The 17052-nt window shown below is 33.2% G+C and overlaps 1 protein-coding gene across 2 annotated transcripts in view; it reads left to right on the top strand.

Moving 5' to 3' along the window:
• LOC129768173 (phosphatase and actin regulator 4-like) overlaps positions 1–17052 on the top strand; it is a 424364-nt gene that overhangs the window by 149474 nt on the left and 257838 nt on the right. For both annotated transcript variants that reach the window (XM_055769640.1, XM_055769641.1), the window contains exons 4-5: positions 12455–12553; positions 12792–12881. In XM_055769640.1, coding sequence (XP_055625615.1) covers positions 12455–12553; positions 12792–12881 — 189 coding nt within the window. The remainder of the gene's footprint in view (positions 1–12454; positions 12554–12791; positions 12882–17052) is intronic.

Genomic DNA, 17052 nt, shown 5'->3' with positions numbered 1-17052 from the left:
CAATAAATTAGAAATATTTTTTTAATTACTCGAGAATGGCTGTATTTAGAAGGAGATTGATAAAGAGCTTTTTTGTTTTAAATCACATTAGGATTCATAATTTATGGCCAAAAATGATCGTTAACATAAAAAATCTAAGTTTCGAAAATTCTTGCAAATTCGAAGTTGAACAAAGTTTGTCAAAAATTAAAAAATTTTCTACATGACTTCTATTTTATATGAGAAAAATTATTTAGATATTTCAAATTAGTTTTTTTTCGTGAATAAAAAATATTTTTTTTCTCAGTGTATTTTTTTTTCTCAGTGTATATTTTTTTCACGTTTCAACATCAATACTCTATAACTCTTTCTAAGACACTATTTCGATACGACTCATAGTTTTTGAGATATAAATTATCAAAGATTTCTCTTACTAAAATAAATACGTCCTATTGAGAAGTTTCGCTTGAGTCAAAAAATTCCCAAATGCTGTGGAAAACTTATATTCCCTCCAATCCAAACGGAATACAAACTTTCATTCGAATCAAAAATATTCATATTTTGTCATTTGTCGATTTGCTCAGAGCAACAAAAATACGAAGTGAAATGAACAATTGTAAATTTTCTAATTACAATTGTTCATTTCACATTTCATGAAAAAGATGCTGGAGACTTTGCTATGTTATTTTTAGAAATTAGTGTAGGCACAATTAACGTACCGTCTTCACTCCATTCAATATTGCTCTTTAAGGTCATTTAGAAATGAACACGGGCTATGGAATATTTCAAAAATTAGGCAGGAAATTTTAACATAAAATATGTAAAGCATAAATGCCTTGAAAGTGTGAAAAGAATTGGTAAGACAAAGTAAATTATGTACGAAATTATTATTATGAATTTAATTTTCTCGCAATGAAATTTATTCTGAGGTCAACGTAATGGGGGCGAAGTCCCAATCTAACGAAGATAAGGAAAACAAAAGTTAATCGAGTTGTGATTTTCTTTAATGGAACTATTATGGTTCCTATCCACAGCACAAAAAATACGGGCCAGTATTAAAGTTCTACATATAGGAAAATTTCTAGAATTTTTTTTTTCGAGAATAGCTTTCAAATGAATTGTGATTAGAATTATAGGCAAGAAGACGGGTGGGTTATGTCGGGGACATAACTGGAGAGATGAAGAGACGAAGAGACATAACGATTGACACCAAGAGCTGTCAATTTTAATAACTTATCGAATATCCGCGTAGTTTTTTTTGTGCCTATCATTAAAATTATATTTTCAACGCGCCCAAAAACAAAATTACCGAAAAAAGCATACTGCTGCTGCTGATGATATTGGTGGTCCTGCTGGAACGGTGCCCTTGGAGTATGAGCTCTGTTTCGCGGTTAAAAAATGAATGATCTTTTTGGAAAACAATTGCGAAATTTATACGATTTGACGATGGTAAAATCACAAAGGGGTGGGGCTTACGACGCAATATTTCGTTGGTGTTTAATTTGTGTTCCGATGTTACTCTGGTTGCTCTCTTTGGTCGGTACCATTCGATGAGCACAAATTGAACTCTCACGCTAAAGATCAAGGGTTCAATTCTCACTCCCGATATTCTTCCAAAAAAAATGGAAGAAAAGTGACGAACCAGCTAAAATTGTTGAAAGTCACTATAATGCAGAAAAAAATTGGACCAATCAAATAGTGGGACTTGGTGAGTTTGAATTATTTAAACTTGACAAGTTTGACATTTTACAATTATTCAATTGTTTATCTAAAAATATAATTTTCTTCATTGTGATAGACGCGTAGAAATATTTCCAAACAATTATTATGAATCGACCGAGTTATAAGCGAATATTTCATTATTTCCTACATGTTCAGTGTTGAGATGTTCATTTCACCCCCCAATATTGTCTGTTAGTCATAGTCCTACGTCAAAAAAAAAACATCATTAATTCCGTAACGGTTGAGATTTGGTCATATGCGTAAAAGAATTATTAATCAAATATCGATCACAGTTAATAGATACGCCTTTGCCAAAAAATGGTTGGTCATGTGATTAAAAAAATTACAATTTGAGGTAGCCGCACCTACATGTACAAAGTTTCAAAAAAATCTGAGAGGATCAGGGCAGCGGCCGCCTGTTTTGGCGAGGAATTGCTTTTATGCATTTCTTAGGTATCACTTCAATCATAATTAATTTTTTTTATTCATTAAATTTAGATAGATTTTTTATTAATTAAATTTAGATAATTTCCTATAATTCGCTCGTAGGACATATTTTCGTGTGAGATGCTTTTTTGAGCCATTGATTTAAGAAATAACACAAAAGACTTTCTACAAAACAATCTCAACTGGTTAAAAAAAAAATTAAGTATGCAAAGACACTTCAAAGGCAAATTAACCTAATGCATGGATGTAATACATACTCGCAGGCCCACCACATTTCGTGTCAAAATGACGCCTAACTCACAAGTTACAGTTTAAATGACTTGACTACGGAAGTGAATCGTAATTTCAAAAACAAAAAATTCACATTTTCATATTTATTTCATGTGTTTACTCAATAATATGTAACGTTTACCCGAATGAAGAAGGAAAACTGTTTACCAACGTAACTAACAACGTAACAAATGTTTACCAACATAACTTCTAAACACATATTTTTACCATAACGATGTATTTGGAAAAGTTGCTGGAAATTATAAGCAAATACATAAAATTTCATGAACATGACGGTATAACACGACAAACATATTAAAACGGTATATTCATTATAAAAAAGACAATAAATTAGAAATATTTTTTTAATTACTCGAGAATGGCTGTATTTAGAAGGAGATTGATAAAGAGCTTTTTTGTTTTAAATCACATTAGGATTCATAATTTATGGCCAAAAATGATCGTTAACATAAAAAATCTAAGTTTCGAAAATTCTTGCAAATTCGAAGTTGAACAAAGTTTGTCAAAAATTAAAAAATTTTCTACATGACTTCTATTTTATATGAGAAAAATTATTTAGATATTTCAAATTAGTTTTTTTTCGTGAATAAAAAATATTTTTTTTCTCAGTGTATTTTTTTTTCTCAGTGTATATTTTTTTCACGTTTCAACATCAATACTCTATAACTCTTTCTAAGACACTATTTCGATACGACTCATAGTTTTTGAGATATAAATTATCAAAGATTTCTCTTACTAAAATAAATACGTCCTATTGAGAAGTTTCGCTTGAGTCAAAAAATTCCCAAATGCTGTGGAAAACTTATATTCCCTCCAATCCAAACGGAATACAAACTTTCATTCGAATCAAAAATATTCATATTTTGTCATTTGTCGATTTGCTCAGAGCAACAAAAATACGAAGTGAAATGAACAATTGTAAATTTTCTAATTACAATTGTTCATTTCACATTTCATGAAAAAGATGCTGGAGACTTTGCTATGTTATTTTTAGAAATTAGTGTAGGCACAATTAACGTACCGTCTTCACTCCATTCAATATTGCTCTTTAAGGTCATTTAGAAATGAACACGGGCTATGGAATATTTCAAAAATTAGGCAGGAAATTTTAACATAAAATATGTAAAGCATAAATGCCTTGAAAGTGTGAAAAGAATTGGTAAGACAAAGTAAATTATGTACGAAATTATTATTATGAATTTAATTTTCTCGCAATGAAATTTATTCTGAGGTCAACGTAATGGGGGCGAAGTCCCAATCTAACGAAGATAAGGAAAACAAAAGTTAATCGAGTTGTGATTTTCTTTAATGGAACTATTATGGTTCCTATCCACAGCACAAAAAATACGGGCCAGTATTAAAGTTCTACATATAGGAAAATTTCTAGAATTTTTTTTTTCGAGAATAGCTTTCAAATGAATTGTGATTAGAATTATAGGCAAGAAGACGGGTGGGTTATGTCGGGGACATAACTGGAGAGATGAAGAGACGAAGAGACATAACGATTGACACCAAGAGCTGTCAATTTTAATAACTTATCGAATATCCGCGTAGTTTTTTTTGTGCCTATCATTAAAATTATATTTTCAACGCGCCCAAAAACAAAATTACCGAAAAAAGCATACTGCTGCTGCTGATGATATTGGTGGTCCTGCTGGAACGGTGCCCTTGGAGTATGAGCTCTGTTTCGCGGTTAAAAAATGAATGATCTTTTTGGAAAACAATTGCGAAATTTATACGATTTGACGATGGTAAAATCACAAAGGGGTGGGGCTTACGACGCAATATTTCGTTGGTGTTTAATTTGTGTTCCGATGTTACTCTGGTTGCTCTCTTTGGTCGGTACCATTCGATGAGCACAAATTGAACTCTCACGCTAAAGATCAAGGGTTCAATTCTCACTCCCGATATTCTTCCAAAAAAAATGGAAGAAAAGTGACGAACCAGCTAAAATTGTTGAAAGTCACTATAATGCAGAAAAAAATTGGACCAATCAAATAGTGGGACTTGGTGAGTTTGAATTATTTAAACTTGACAAGTTTGACATTTTACAATTATTCAATTGTTTATCTAAAAATATAATTTTCTTCATTGTGATAGACGCGTAGAAATATTTCCAAACAATTATTATGAATCGACCGAGTTATAAGCGAATATTTCATTATTTCCTACATGTTCAGTGTTGAGATGTTCATTTCACCCCCCAATATTGTCTGTTAGTCATAGTCCTACGTCAAAAAAAAAACATCATTAATTCCGTAACGGTTGAGATTTGGTCATATGCGTAAAAGAATTATTAATCAAATATCGATCACAGTTAATAGATACGCCTTTGCCAAAAAATGGTTGGTCATGTGATTAAAAAAATTGCAATTTGAGGTAGCCGCACCTACATGTACAAAGTTTCAAAAAAATCTGAGAGGATCAGGGCAGCGGCCGCCTGTTTTGGCGAGGAATTGCTTTTATGCATTTCTTAGGTATCACTTCAATCATAATTAATTTTTTTTATTCATTAAATTTAGATAGATTTTTTATTAATTAAATTTAGATAATTTCCTATAATTCGCTCGTAGGACATATTTTCGTGTGAGATGCTTTTTTGAGCCATTGATTTAAGAAATAACACAAAAGACTTTCTACAAAACAATCTCAACTGGTTAAAAAAAAAATTAAGTATGCAAAGACACTTCAAAGGCAAATTAACCTAATGCATGGATGTAATACATACTCGCAGGCCCACCACATTTCGTGTCAAAATGACGCCTAACTCACAAGTTACAGTTTAAATGACTTGACTACGGAAGTGAATCGTAATTTCAAAAACAAAAAATTCACATTTTCATATTTATTTCATGTGTTTACTCAATAATATGTAACGTTTACCCGAATGAAGAAGGAAAACTGTTTACCAACGTAACTAACAACGTAACAAATGTTTACCAACATAACTTCTAAACACATATTTTTACCATAACGATGTATTTGGAAAAGTTGCTGGAAATTATAAGCAAATACATAAAATTTCATGAACATGACGGTATAACACGACAAACATATTAAAACGGTATATTCATTATAAAAAAGACAATAAATTAGAAATATTTTTTTAATTACTCGAGAATGGCTGTATTTAGAAGGAGATTGATAAAGAGCTTGTTTGTTTTAAATCACATTAGGATTCATAATTTATGGCCAAAAATGATCGTTAACATAAAAAATCTAAGTTTCGAAAATTCTTGCAAATTCGAAGTTGAACAAAGTTTGTCAAAAATTAAAAAATTTTCTACATGACTTCTATTTTATATGAGAAAAATTATTTAGATATTTCAAATTAGTTTTTTTTCGTGAATAAAAAATATTTTTTTTCTCAGTGTATTTTTTTTTCTCAGTGTATATTTTTTTCACGTTTCAACATCAATACTCTATAACTCTTTCTAAGACACTATTTCGATACGACTCATAGTTTTTGAGATATAAATTATCAAAGATTTCTCTTACTAAAATAAATACGTCCTATTGAGAAGTTTCGCTTGAGTCAAAAAATTCCCAAATGCTGTGGAAAACTTATATTCCCTCCAATCCAAACGGAATACAAACTTTCATTCGAATCAAAAATATTCATATTTTGTCATTTGTCGATTTGTTCAGAGCAACAAAAATACGAAGTGAAATGAACAATTGTAAATTTTCTAATTACAATTGTTCATTTCACATTTCATGAAAAAGATGCTGGAGACTTTGCTATGTTATTTTTAGAAATTAGTGTAGGCACAATTAACGTACCGTCTTCACTCCATTCAATATTGCTCTTTAAGGTCATTTAGAAATGAACACGGGCTATGGAATATTTCAAAAATTAGGCAGGAAATTTTAACATAAAATATGTAAAGCATAAATGCCTTGAAAGTGTGAAAAGAATTGGTAAGACAAAGTAAATTATGTACGAAATTATTATTATGAATTTAATTTTCTCGCAATGAAATTTATTCTGAGGTCAACGTAATGGGGGCGAAGTCCCAATCTAACGAAGATAAGGAAAACAAAAGTTAATCGAGTTGTGATTTTCTTTAATGGAACTATTATGGTTCCTATCCACAGCACAAAAAATACGGGCCAGTATTAAAGTTCTACATATAGGAAAATTTCTAGAATTTTTTTTTTCGAGAATAGCTTTCAAATGAATTGTGATTAGAATTATAGGCAAGAAGACGGGTGGGTTATGTCGGGGACATAACTGGAGAGATGAAGAGACGAAGAGACATAACGATTGACACCAAGAGCTGTCAATTTTAATAACTTATCGAATATCCGCGTAGTTTTTTTTGTGCCTATCATTAAAATTATATTTTCAACGCGCCCAAAAACAAAATTACCGAAAAAAGCATACTGCTGCTGCTGATGATATTGGTGGTCCTGCTGGAACGGTGCCCTTGGAGTATGAGCTCTGTTTCGCGGTTAAAAAATGAATGATCTTTTTGGAAAACAATTGCGAAATTTATACGATTTGACGATGGTAAAATCACAAAGGGGTGGGGCTTACGACGCAATATTTCGTTGGTGTTTAATTTGTGTTCCGATGTTACTCTGGTTGCTCTCTTTGGTCGGTACCATTCGATGAGCACAAATTGAACTCTCACGCTAAAGATCAAGGGTTCAATTCTCACTCCCGATATTCTTCCAAAAAAAATGGAAGAAAAGTGACGAACCAGCTAAAATTGTTGAAAGTCACTATAATGCAGAAAAAAATTGGACCAATCAAATAGTGGGACTTGGTGAGTTTGAATTATTTAAACTTGACAAGTTTGACATTTTACAATTATTCAATTGTTTATCTAAAAATATAATTTTCTTCATTGTGATAGACGCGTAGAAATATTTCCAAACAATTATTATGAATCGACCGAGTTATAAGCGAATATTTCATTATTTCCTACATGTTCAGTGTTGAGATGTTCATTTCACCCCCCAATATTGTCTGTTAGTCATAGTCCTACGTCAAAAAAAAAACATCATTAATTCCGTAACGGTTGAGATTTGGTCATATGCGTAAAAGAATTATTAATCAAATATCGATCACAGTTAATAGATACGCCTTTGCCAAAAAATGGTTGGTCATGTGATTAAAAAAATTGCAATTTGAGGTAGCCGCACCTACATGTACAAAGTTTCAAAAAAATCTGAGAGGATCAGGGCAGCGGCCGCCTGTTTTGGCGAGGAATTGCTTTTATGCATTTCTTAGGTATCACTTCAATCATAATTAATTTTTTTTATTCATTAAATTTAGATAGATTTTTTATTAATTAAATTTAGATAATTTCCTATAATTCGCTCGTAGGACATATTTTCGTGTGAGATGCTTTTTTGAGCCATTGATTTAAGAAATAACACAAAAGACTTTCTACAAAACAATCTCAACTGGTTAAAAAAAAAATTAAGTATGCAAAGACACTTCAAAGGCAAATTAACCTAATGCATGGATGTAATACATACTCGCAGGCCCACCACATTTCGTGTCAAAATGACGCCTAACTCACAAGTTACAGTTTAAATGACTTGACTACGGAAGTGAATCGTAATTTCAAAAACAAAAAATTCACATTTTCATATTTATTTCATGTGTTTACTCAATAATATGTAACGTTTACCCGAATGAAGAAGGAAAACTGTTTACCAACGTAACTAACAACGTAACAAATGTTTACCAACATAACTTCTAAACACATATTTTTACCATAACGATGTATTTGGAAAAGTTGCTGGAAATTATAAGCAAATACATAAAATTTCATGAACATGACGGTATAACACGACAAACATATTAAAACGGTATATTCATTATAAAAAAGACAATAAATTAGAAATATTTTTTTAATTACTCGAGAATGGCTGTATTTAGAAGGAGATTGATAAAGAGCTTTTTTGTTTTAAATCACATTAGGATTCATAATTTATGGCCAAAAATGATCGTTAACATAAAAAATCTAAGTTTCGAAAATTCTTGCAAATTCGAAGTTGAACAAAGTTTGTCAAAAATTAAAAAATTTTCTACATGACTTCTATTTTATATGAGAAAAATTATTTAGATATTTCAAATTAGTTTTTTTTCGTGAATAAAAAATATTTTTTTTCTCAGTGTATTTTTTTTTCTCAGTGTATATTTTTTTCACGTTTCAACATCAATACTCTATAACTCTTTCTAAGACACTATTTCGATACGACTCATAGTTTTTGAGATATAAATTATCAAAGATTTCTCTTACTAAAATAAATACGTCCTATTGAGAAGTTTCGCTTGAGTCAAAAAATTCCCAAATGCTGTGGAAAACTTATATTCCCTCCAATCCAAACGGAATACAAACTTTCATTCGAATCAAAAATATTCATATTTTGTCATTTGTCGATTTGCTCAGAGCAACAAAAATACGAAGTGAAATGAACAATTGTAAATTTTCTAATTACAATTGTTCATTTCACATTTCATGAAAAAGATGCTGGAGACTTTGCTATGTTATTTTTAGAAATTAGTGTAGGCACAATTAACGTACCGTCTTCACTCCATTCAATATTGCTCTTTAAGGTCATTTAGAAATGAACACGGGCTATGGAATATTTCAAAAATTAGGCAGGAAATTTTAACATAAAATATGTAAAGCATAAATGCCTTGAAAGTGTGAAAAGAATTGGTAAGACAAAGTAAATTATGTACGAAATTATTATTATGAATTTAATTTTCTCGCAATGAAATTTATTCTGAGGTCAACGTAATGGGGGCGAAGTCCCAATCTAACGAAGATAAGGTATCGAGGCGGCCCAAGCCGCTGAGGTGACACAATCCGAGTTGGTCGCCGACCCGCTGTTGGAAGCGGCGACCTCTCGCAAGCAAACCTGTGTTCCTTCGATTGCCCGGTTAGTTTGAAACATAGGAGACGATTCTTTAGTTATATCCTAACTCAATACGTTTATCTAATGCATTACGTTTGCCCGGTTAACATTAGCTTTGAGATATCTCATTCATATTCCAATGTAAAAATTTACCAGGCAAACGACAAAAAAGCAAAAAAAACTACCTAAACAAATTTTTGTTTTATTTTCTTTTTTTCTCATCATTAAAATTTTTACATTCAGGTAAACGTTCTATCCATATATAGACTTATTCTCGTAAATGCTCTAGAATCTCGTTGTGTTATAATACTGTTCTTTTATCTCCTTCCAACAAATTATCTGTTTTTTTTTCTTTTTTGTTTTATAACAAATTTCAATACCTCATCTTATGAGATATTGAAGATTGGCAACTGCTTGAAATTGACAACTTTTTTGACTACGTGATCACGCGTATTCTAGAGCTTGCCCCTCGGAATACATTCAAGGCGTGTTATTTGGCTTAGAAAATCTCAACTAAGTATTAATAAATGACGCTAGTTAATGCATACGTTGAGACGGCAAAAGTTCCACAGGGAACGTTAACGCCATTCAAGAAGAAGAAATTTTCAAATATCTTAAGAATAGATACATTTCTTTACATTTGCCATCCCTGATTCAAACTCTAAATTCTGTTTTTGACGTGTTAAGGGATGCGAGTGCGAGTAAATCCAAAAAACTTTGAAACAGCTCGCACGCCGGATCACACATGGCACTAGAGGCCCATTTATACGGTGCTAGTAGCTGACTTGACAGTGAGCAGCTTCTGAGCCGGTGAACTCGCTTGACAATTGGTTGACTCGCCTTGTCTATTCACACAGTGTGAGTTGCTGGCATGTGATTAGATGCATGGCAGTCAATGTAATGTTTTATCCGGCGTGCGAGCTACTTCAAAGTTTTTTGATTTTACTCGCACTCGCACTCCCTCAAAATGTCGAAAACAGAATTTAGCGTTCGAATCAGGGATGCCAAATGTAAAGAAATGTCTTTATTTTGAAAATATTTAAAAATATGCGAAGATATTAACAAACTTTAAAATTATTGAAAAAACAAATAGTTTCTAAACGAAATCGTTGGTATTTTGTTTTACACGCTGGCGTAACATGCTTTCTTTTTGAGATAGTTTTCTCGAAAACAAGAACATAAGCCATCCATGAGTGTAGATATCAAAAGATATTTCCATATGCCGTTTGAGGATATTTGAGAAAGATACCTGACATCCCTAATCGGAGATAGAATATTTATATTAAATGGTGGCATACGTGATTGTGAGGAATATAAAGAATATAAAAGCATTTTTGATTTCTCTACCAGACAAGTATGTTCGAAGGCAGTTTTAAACTGTTAAAATTTGAATGAAAATTTCATAATTCATGTTATTTGACTACTTGAAACACGTGGCCCTGACCCTTATTTAACTATGTTTCTATATATATTTTTTTTATATTTCCACTAAACTTAGCACTATTATATAAAATGTGTATTTCGCGATAAACTGTGTAATAATGAATGCAACTGAAAGCCTGAGACGAAAACTGCCAATAGAGAAGTCGATTTCGGATCAATTATTTGTCAAATTCGGACCTGATTGATGTTTCTGATTATTTAATGGACATTTGAAAAATCATCTGGCATCCCTGGTAAACCCATGCTGTTGTATCTAATCACACTGTGTGAACAGACAACCCAGCAAACATTAAATCGTATAACTTTGCACATGATAAGTTACATATAAATTCGTATCAAATCACAATCACATAAAATATCCATCAAAATATCGATCATGTACAGGGTTTTCTATTTCGGGCTTCCGAAAGTATACAGCCCTTCGCTGACAACCGTTTGACATAGCTGTCAACCAAAGCGTCATATCGTTAATTGAATGTCTGCCATTTTACAATATGGATCGTTTTAGCATCGCACAACGTGTTAATTTTGTTAAATTATACTATAAAAATGATGAAAAACCGGTAAATGTTTTTCGAGCATTACGGACGGATTTTGGTCGTCATGGACGGCCTACAGAGCACACAATCGCTAATGTAGTGCGTGAATTCGAACAAACTGGATCCGTAGCGGATATTGTGAAACCTGTGCATCATCGTAATGTGCGTTCGGCCGAAAATATTGCTGCTGTTGCTGACTACGTGTATGGGCTACGCGATCCACATTAATGGATAAAGTTTATAATCGAATTTGAAAGTCTATCATTCATACAAAATGAATAATTTAATTAATATAAATGTGAAACTACAAATCTTTTTCGAAACTTTGAAAAATTTAGATCGCAACGCTGCTCTCTCTCGTTTTTGCTCTATTCACGCAATATACGAGTTTTTGGATACTACTTAATGTATGAATGTAATAATTTTAATAACGTTTTTCAGGAATAGATATAAAAATACCTTCTAAATCAATATAGTTGGAAATACTACATTTGGGTAAATGTTCCATTCGGGGTTATGTTGCATTCGGGTAATTGTTACATTCGGGTGATTGGAATTTGGGAGAATGTCTCTCGGGTAAATGTGACACAATTATTTACACACGTAGTTGTGATTTTTGAGCCTGACTTAAATCACTATAACTTGAGAACTAAATGTCATATTATCATGTAATATTGACACTTTTCACATTAGGGTTTGTTAACAATGACGCTTTCTGTTCTCCATATCATTCTGACAGATGATTGTTTTTTTTCACGTAATGTTTTTGAGTAGTAGGGATAAACCATACAGTTCGATTTTAGATTTACAGTGAAAAGCGGGAATTCAGCTATTGCCTTTTACTAAGTTGAATGAAAGACATGGTCCCTTTAGATAAGCCATACTGCTTTTTGGTATATAAATTGTTTCTATATTTTTATTCATCAATTTATGAATTCACGGCTCGATGCACCCAAGCACCAATGATTTATCAGGCATCTCTTTCAATCTGTGTGTTCACACTCTATTCATACGCACTTTTCAACGTAAAATAAGCTTCCATAATTTCTTCCCATCGCAGCACTGTTTTTAATTGTACTGTTATATTGCTATTTCGCATCATAACTATATTCGCTAAATTCCCGGCTGTTTCTGCCTTATCATAATTGCAGCTTTAGAACGTAAAATATCTGTACGTGCCAATCGCGAAGAACTTGTACAAAAAGGCATACTGCTGCCCGAAAGTCCCACGTCGGCGCTGTCCATAGCTGGTGAGTATTTTTTTTCCTATTTGACCTACTAATCTAACTCCAACTAACCGGCTGTTGTACATAGTGTGAGCGGTAAGCCTAACCTTCCTCTCTAACATCATTCACTCTCTGAGAAGGACATATACATAAAAACAACGAGGAACTAAAGTCCTATCAAAATTCTTATCTCATCCCCCTCACACGATCTCTGGCGCAACCGAAATTACTTACGATGTCACATATTGTCAAATTCACAAAGCCATTTGTATCAGTCCCACGGAATCGGTGACGTGGTCAACATCATCCCACAGACAGCTACAAACCTTTCATCAGCCAAACCATTATCGAAGTAAGTCTCGACAATTCCTGTGCAATGCCTGCGACAAACCCCAACGCATCGAGGGAAAAATTTTGCACTAAACGGAACTGCTCGAATTCCAACGAATCTCGACTTTCACACGTGCTCTTTGTTTGTTTATGGTTTCATTGTTATGTGTTGTTGCTTGTTTATTTCTGTGCTTATGCGTCGTGTGTTGTTTCGAAAGGGGGTGCTCACTATTTATTTTCCAACGCACCACACACACTCACCGGTTGTCAGAATAAAAATGCTTATTGTGTTTTGTGCTGGTTTGGGATTGATGTTTTTTCTTTTCTCCTTTCGTTGTTGTTGTTGTTGCTAATTTCATACCTGAACGACAATCATATTCATTCGCGCTCATTCTCATCATTCCCATTTGTTTTGTGTCACACACTTGTTTGATCATTTCTTAGCACAACACAATACTCGAATCACAACCGCGCTACAGGTTTCCATCTTGACGTCAGTGAATTTTTATTAGCGTTAATTGATGTTTCCTTTTAACCATCGACCGGCGATTGAGACGTGTTTTGTGTGGTGTTCCGTTTCATTATTGTATAGTGTAGTTACAAGAAAGATGTCTACATAATTGAAAACTACACAACATGACTCACAGCTAGTCGTTGCAATAATAATAATCCTAATTAGTGTGACTCCATTAGTTGCCGTTCATAACGCATTTTAATTATTGTATCCAAGCAAAAGTGTCGTCTGTGTGTATCAATCCACCATTCCATTGAACTGTGATTGTCAAGGGAATGTGTGGCATCGTTAGGCCATAAAGTCTTATAATCGAAACATATTCAATTCGAGTCGGTGATTCGTCGTTCCATGAATCACTTGATACGCATTCGAGTAGGAATGTGACAGGATTGTCACATAAGTATTTCAAACTGTGCAGTTTGGGTCGGCAAAACTCAGTTTCCTGATGAACGTCGCCTAAATATGTTATGGTTTCAAGGTTGTCTCATTTGCCGTGGGAAAGGTAGGCCATTTTTGGCGGCTCTTCCGTTGTTATTTCTTTGCTTTACGCTGAACTTAATCACTTATTGTTCATTAATTTGAAGCACTGTAATCGTCCGTAAATACTAGACGAGAGAAAATAAATTAGTAACAAAAACATGAACTTGAATTACAATCAAATACAGGTCGGACTCGATTATCCGGAGTATTTTATTTTCGATTTTCGGAAATTTTGAATAATTTGTATATATCTTCTTCTTCAATGGCACTAACGTTCCTTGAGGAACTTCGCCGTCTCAACGTAGTATTACTTGCGTCATTTTTATTAGTACTTAGTTGAGATTTCTATGCCAAATAACACGCCTTGAATGCATTCTGAGTGGCAAGCTCTAGAATACGCGTGATCACAGTGCAAGTCGGAGGAAATTTCTTTGACGAAAAATTCCCCCCACCAGAACGGGAATCGAACCCGAACACCCGGCATGTTAGTTATGACGCTAACCACTCGGCCAAGGGAGCACAATTTGTATATATATTGAATAGCTAATATGGGTATCAAATGAAAGGGCTTGACTAGTAAAACACAGTTATTCCTGAAAAATGCAAATCCAAGATGGCGGCCACTATAAAATGACGGATTACATATTTTTTCAGAATCCCATCAATATGGGTATCAAATGAAAGGGCTTGACTAGTAGAATACAGTTATTTATGAAAAATGCAAATCTAAGATGGCGGCCACTACAAAATGGCGGATTACATATTTTCTCAGAACCCCATCAATATGGGTATCAAATGGAAGGGCTTGACTAGTAGAACACAGTTATTTATGAAAAATGTAAACCCAAAATGGCAGCCACCACAAGATAGCGCCATATAGTTTTTTTTTTCAAAACCTCATCAATATGGGTATCAAAAGAAAGTTCTCGACTAGTAGAACATAGCAGATAATGAAAAATCCAATTCCAAGATGGCCGCAGCCCCCAAACAACTAATTACTTTTTAAGTGGTTTCATTCAGCTTGACCTGTTTCTATGTATGTTTGAATATCTGTATGGTTGTCCCACATTAATAGAAAATGTACCCCGTTCCTGTTGAATGATTGATCTGAAATTTGGAACATACATTTAATTCTACTGTCATTACAAAACTGCGTATTTCATGATCTTCAAAAACTCAATTTGGCCGTCGCCAAAAAATGGCTGAAACGCTTGATTTGGAGAATACACTACACTATGAACAACATAAATTCGAAAAGGTCGCCGCCAAAAAATGGTCGACCATGAATTTTTTGAAATTCCCTCAGTATTGATGTCAAATGAAATGATATGACTAATAGAATACAGTATATCATCAAAATATTCCCAAGAAAGTTAGGTAAGAAATTGAAATTGAAAAAAAAAATTGAATGGTTTTAACGTAGAGAAGTATACTTATGATACAAATAATTTACCAAAAACTAGAAAATAATTAGACAAGTAGCAGTTAGTAGTTATCACATCCGTTCCTTCATTAATCTAGGGCAATGATGAGACTAAAATAAAATCGTGGGGTATATGATGAAACAACTGACTGTGGATAATGGAAATCCAACGTTTATTTTTTACCTAATCTTCTTCGGAATATTTTCATGATGTACTGTATTCTATTAGTCAAATCATTTCATTTGATACCGATATTGAGGGGATTGCAAAAAATATATAGTCGACCATTTAGTGGCGGCGACCTTTTTGTTGTTTATTGTGTTTCGTGTTCTGCAAATCAAATCATTCAGCCATTTTTTAACGACGGCCAAATTTAATTTTTCAAGATCATGTAATACGCAGATTTATAATGACAGTAGAATTATCCCTTTGCGGTCGTTTGTCTGCTCACAGCCACCACAGGAAGGAAACATACCAAATACTTTGTGCAACGAAATAATTGTTTACATTTTTTCTAAACGAATTTTAATGTCCAGTGAACTTTTTCACGAATATATACGGAGTTTCTACGAATAATAGGTAACGAAACTCGGTATAAACAAAATATTATAAGCGTGACAAGATAAGATTATCTCTTTCAAGTGAAATTAATTCCGACCGCAAAGAGTTAAATGTATGTTCCAAATTTCAGATCAATCAGTCAACAGGAACTGGGTCAATTTTTTTTAATGTGGGACAATCCTACAAATATTCAAACATACATAGAAACAGGTCAAGCTGAATAGAACGATTTAAAAAGTAATTAGTTGTTTGGGGACTGCGGCCATCTTGGAATTGGATTGTTCATTATCTGCTATGTTCTACTAGTCGAGAACTTTCTTTTGATACCCATATTGATGAGGTTTTTTGGCGCCATTTTGTGGTGGCGGCCATTTTGGATTTGCATTTTTCATAAATAGCTGTGTTCTACTACATAAATAAGTAGTAGAACACAATCCCTTTCATTTGATATGCATATTGATGGGGTTCTGAGAAAATTTGTAATCCGCCATTTTTAGCGGTTGCCATCTTTAGTTTACATTCTCCATAAATAACTGTATTCTACTAGTCAATCTGTTTCATTTGATATACGTATTGATCGGGTTCTGAGAAAATGTGTAATCCGCCATTTTGTAGCGGCCGCAATCTTGGATTTAAATTTTTCTCTAATAACTGTGTTCTACTAGTTAATCTTTTTCATTTGATATGAGAAAATTTTTAATCCGCCATTTTGTAGCGGTTGCCATCTTGGATTTTCAAGATCATGGAATGCGCAATTTTATAATGACACAAGAGATAAAGATGTGTTCCAAATTTCGGTCAACAGGAAGGGGGTTAAATTTCTATGAATGTGGTACAGCGCTACAGACAAAGTTACAAAGTCACAAACATACAAACGGTTCAACCTAGATGAAACCATTTAATAAATAAGTGAAAATCATAATTATATTACGTTTACCGAGAGAAAATGACTCGATTATCCGGAGGATTCGATTATCCGGAGTGTAAAAAAAATCAATACTCCGGATAATCGGATCTGACCTGTAATTGTATGTTTTGTTTTTCAAGAAAATCTACGCCGAATCATCCGCCCGCTACCCCGGCCCTCGCGGACTATTTAAAAACTTTGTACATAAGGTGGCAAATACCAAAAATTATAATTTCTGTAATCATATGACCAATTTCAATTACGGCTGATTTTTAGCTGCTGTCCGATTAAAATGTGATATTCGTCA

Source organism: Toxorhynchites rutilus, chromosome 2, assembly GCF_029784135.1.
Source record: "Toxorhynchites rutilus septentrionalis strain SRP chromosome 2, ASM2978413v1, whole genome shotgun sequence".
In the NCBI taxonomy this organism is placed as follows: Eukaryota; Metazoa; Arthropoda; class Insecta; order Diptera; family Culicidae; genus Toxorhynchites; species Toxorhynchites rutilus.
Note: the sequence above shows the minus strand (reverse complement) of the source record. Positions and strands in the feature narration are given on the sequence as shown.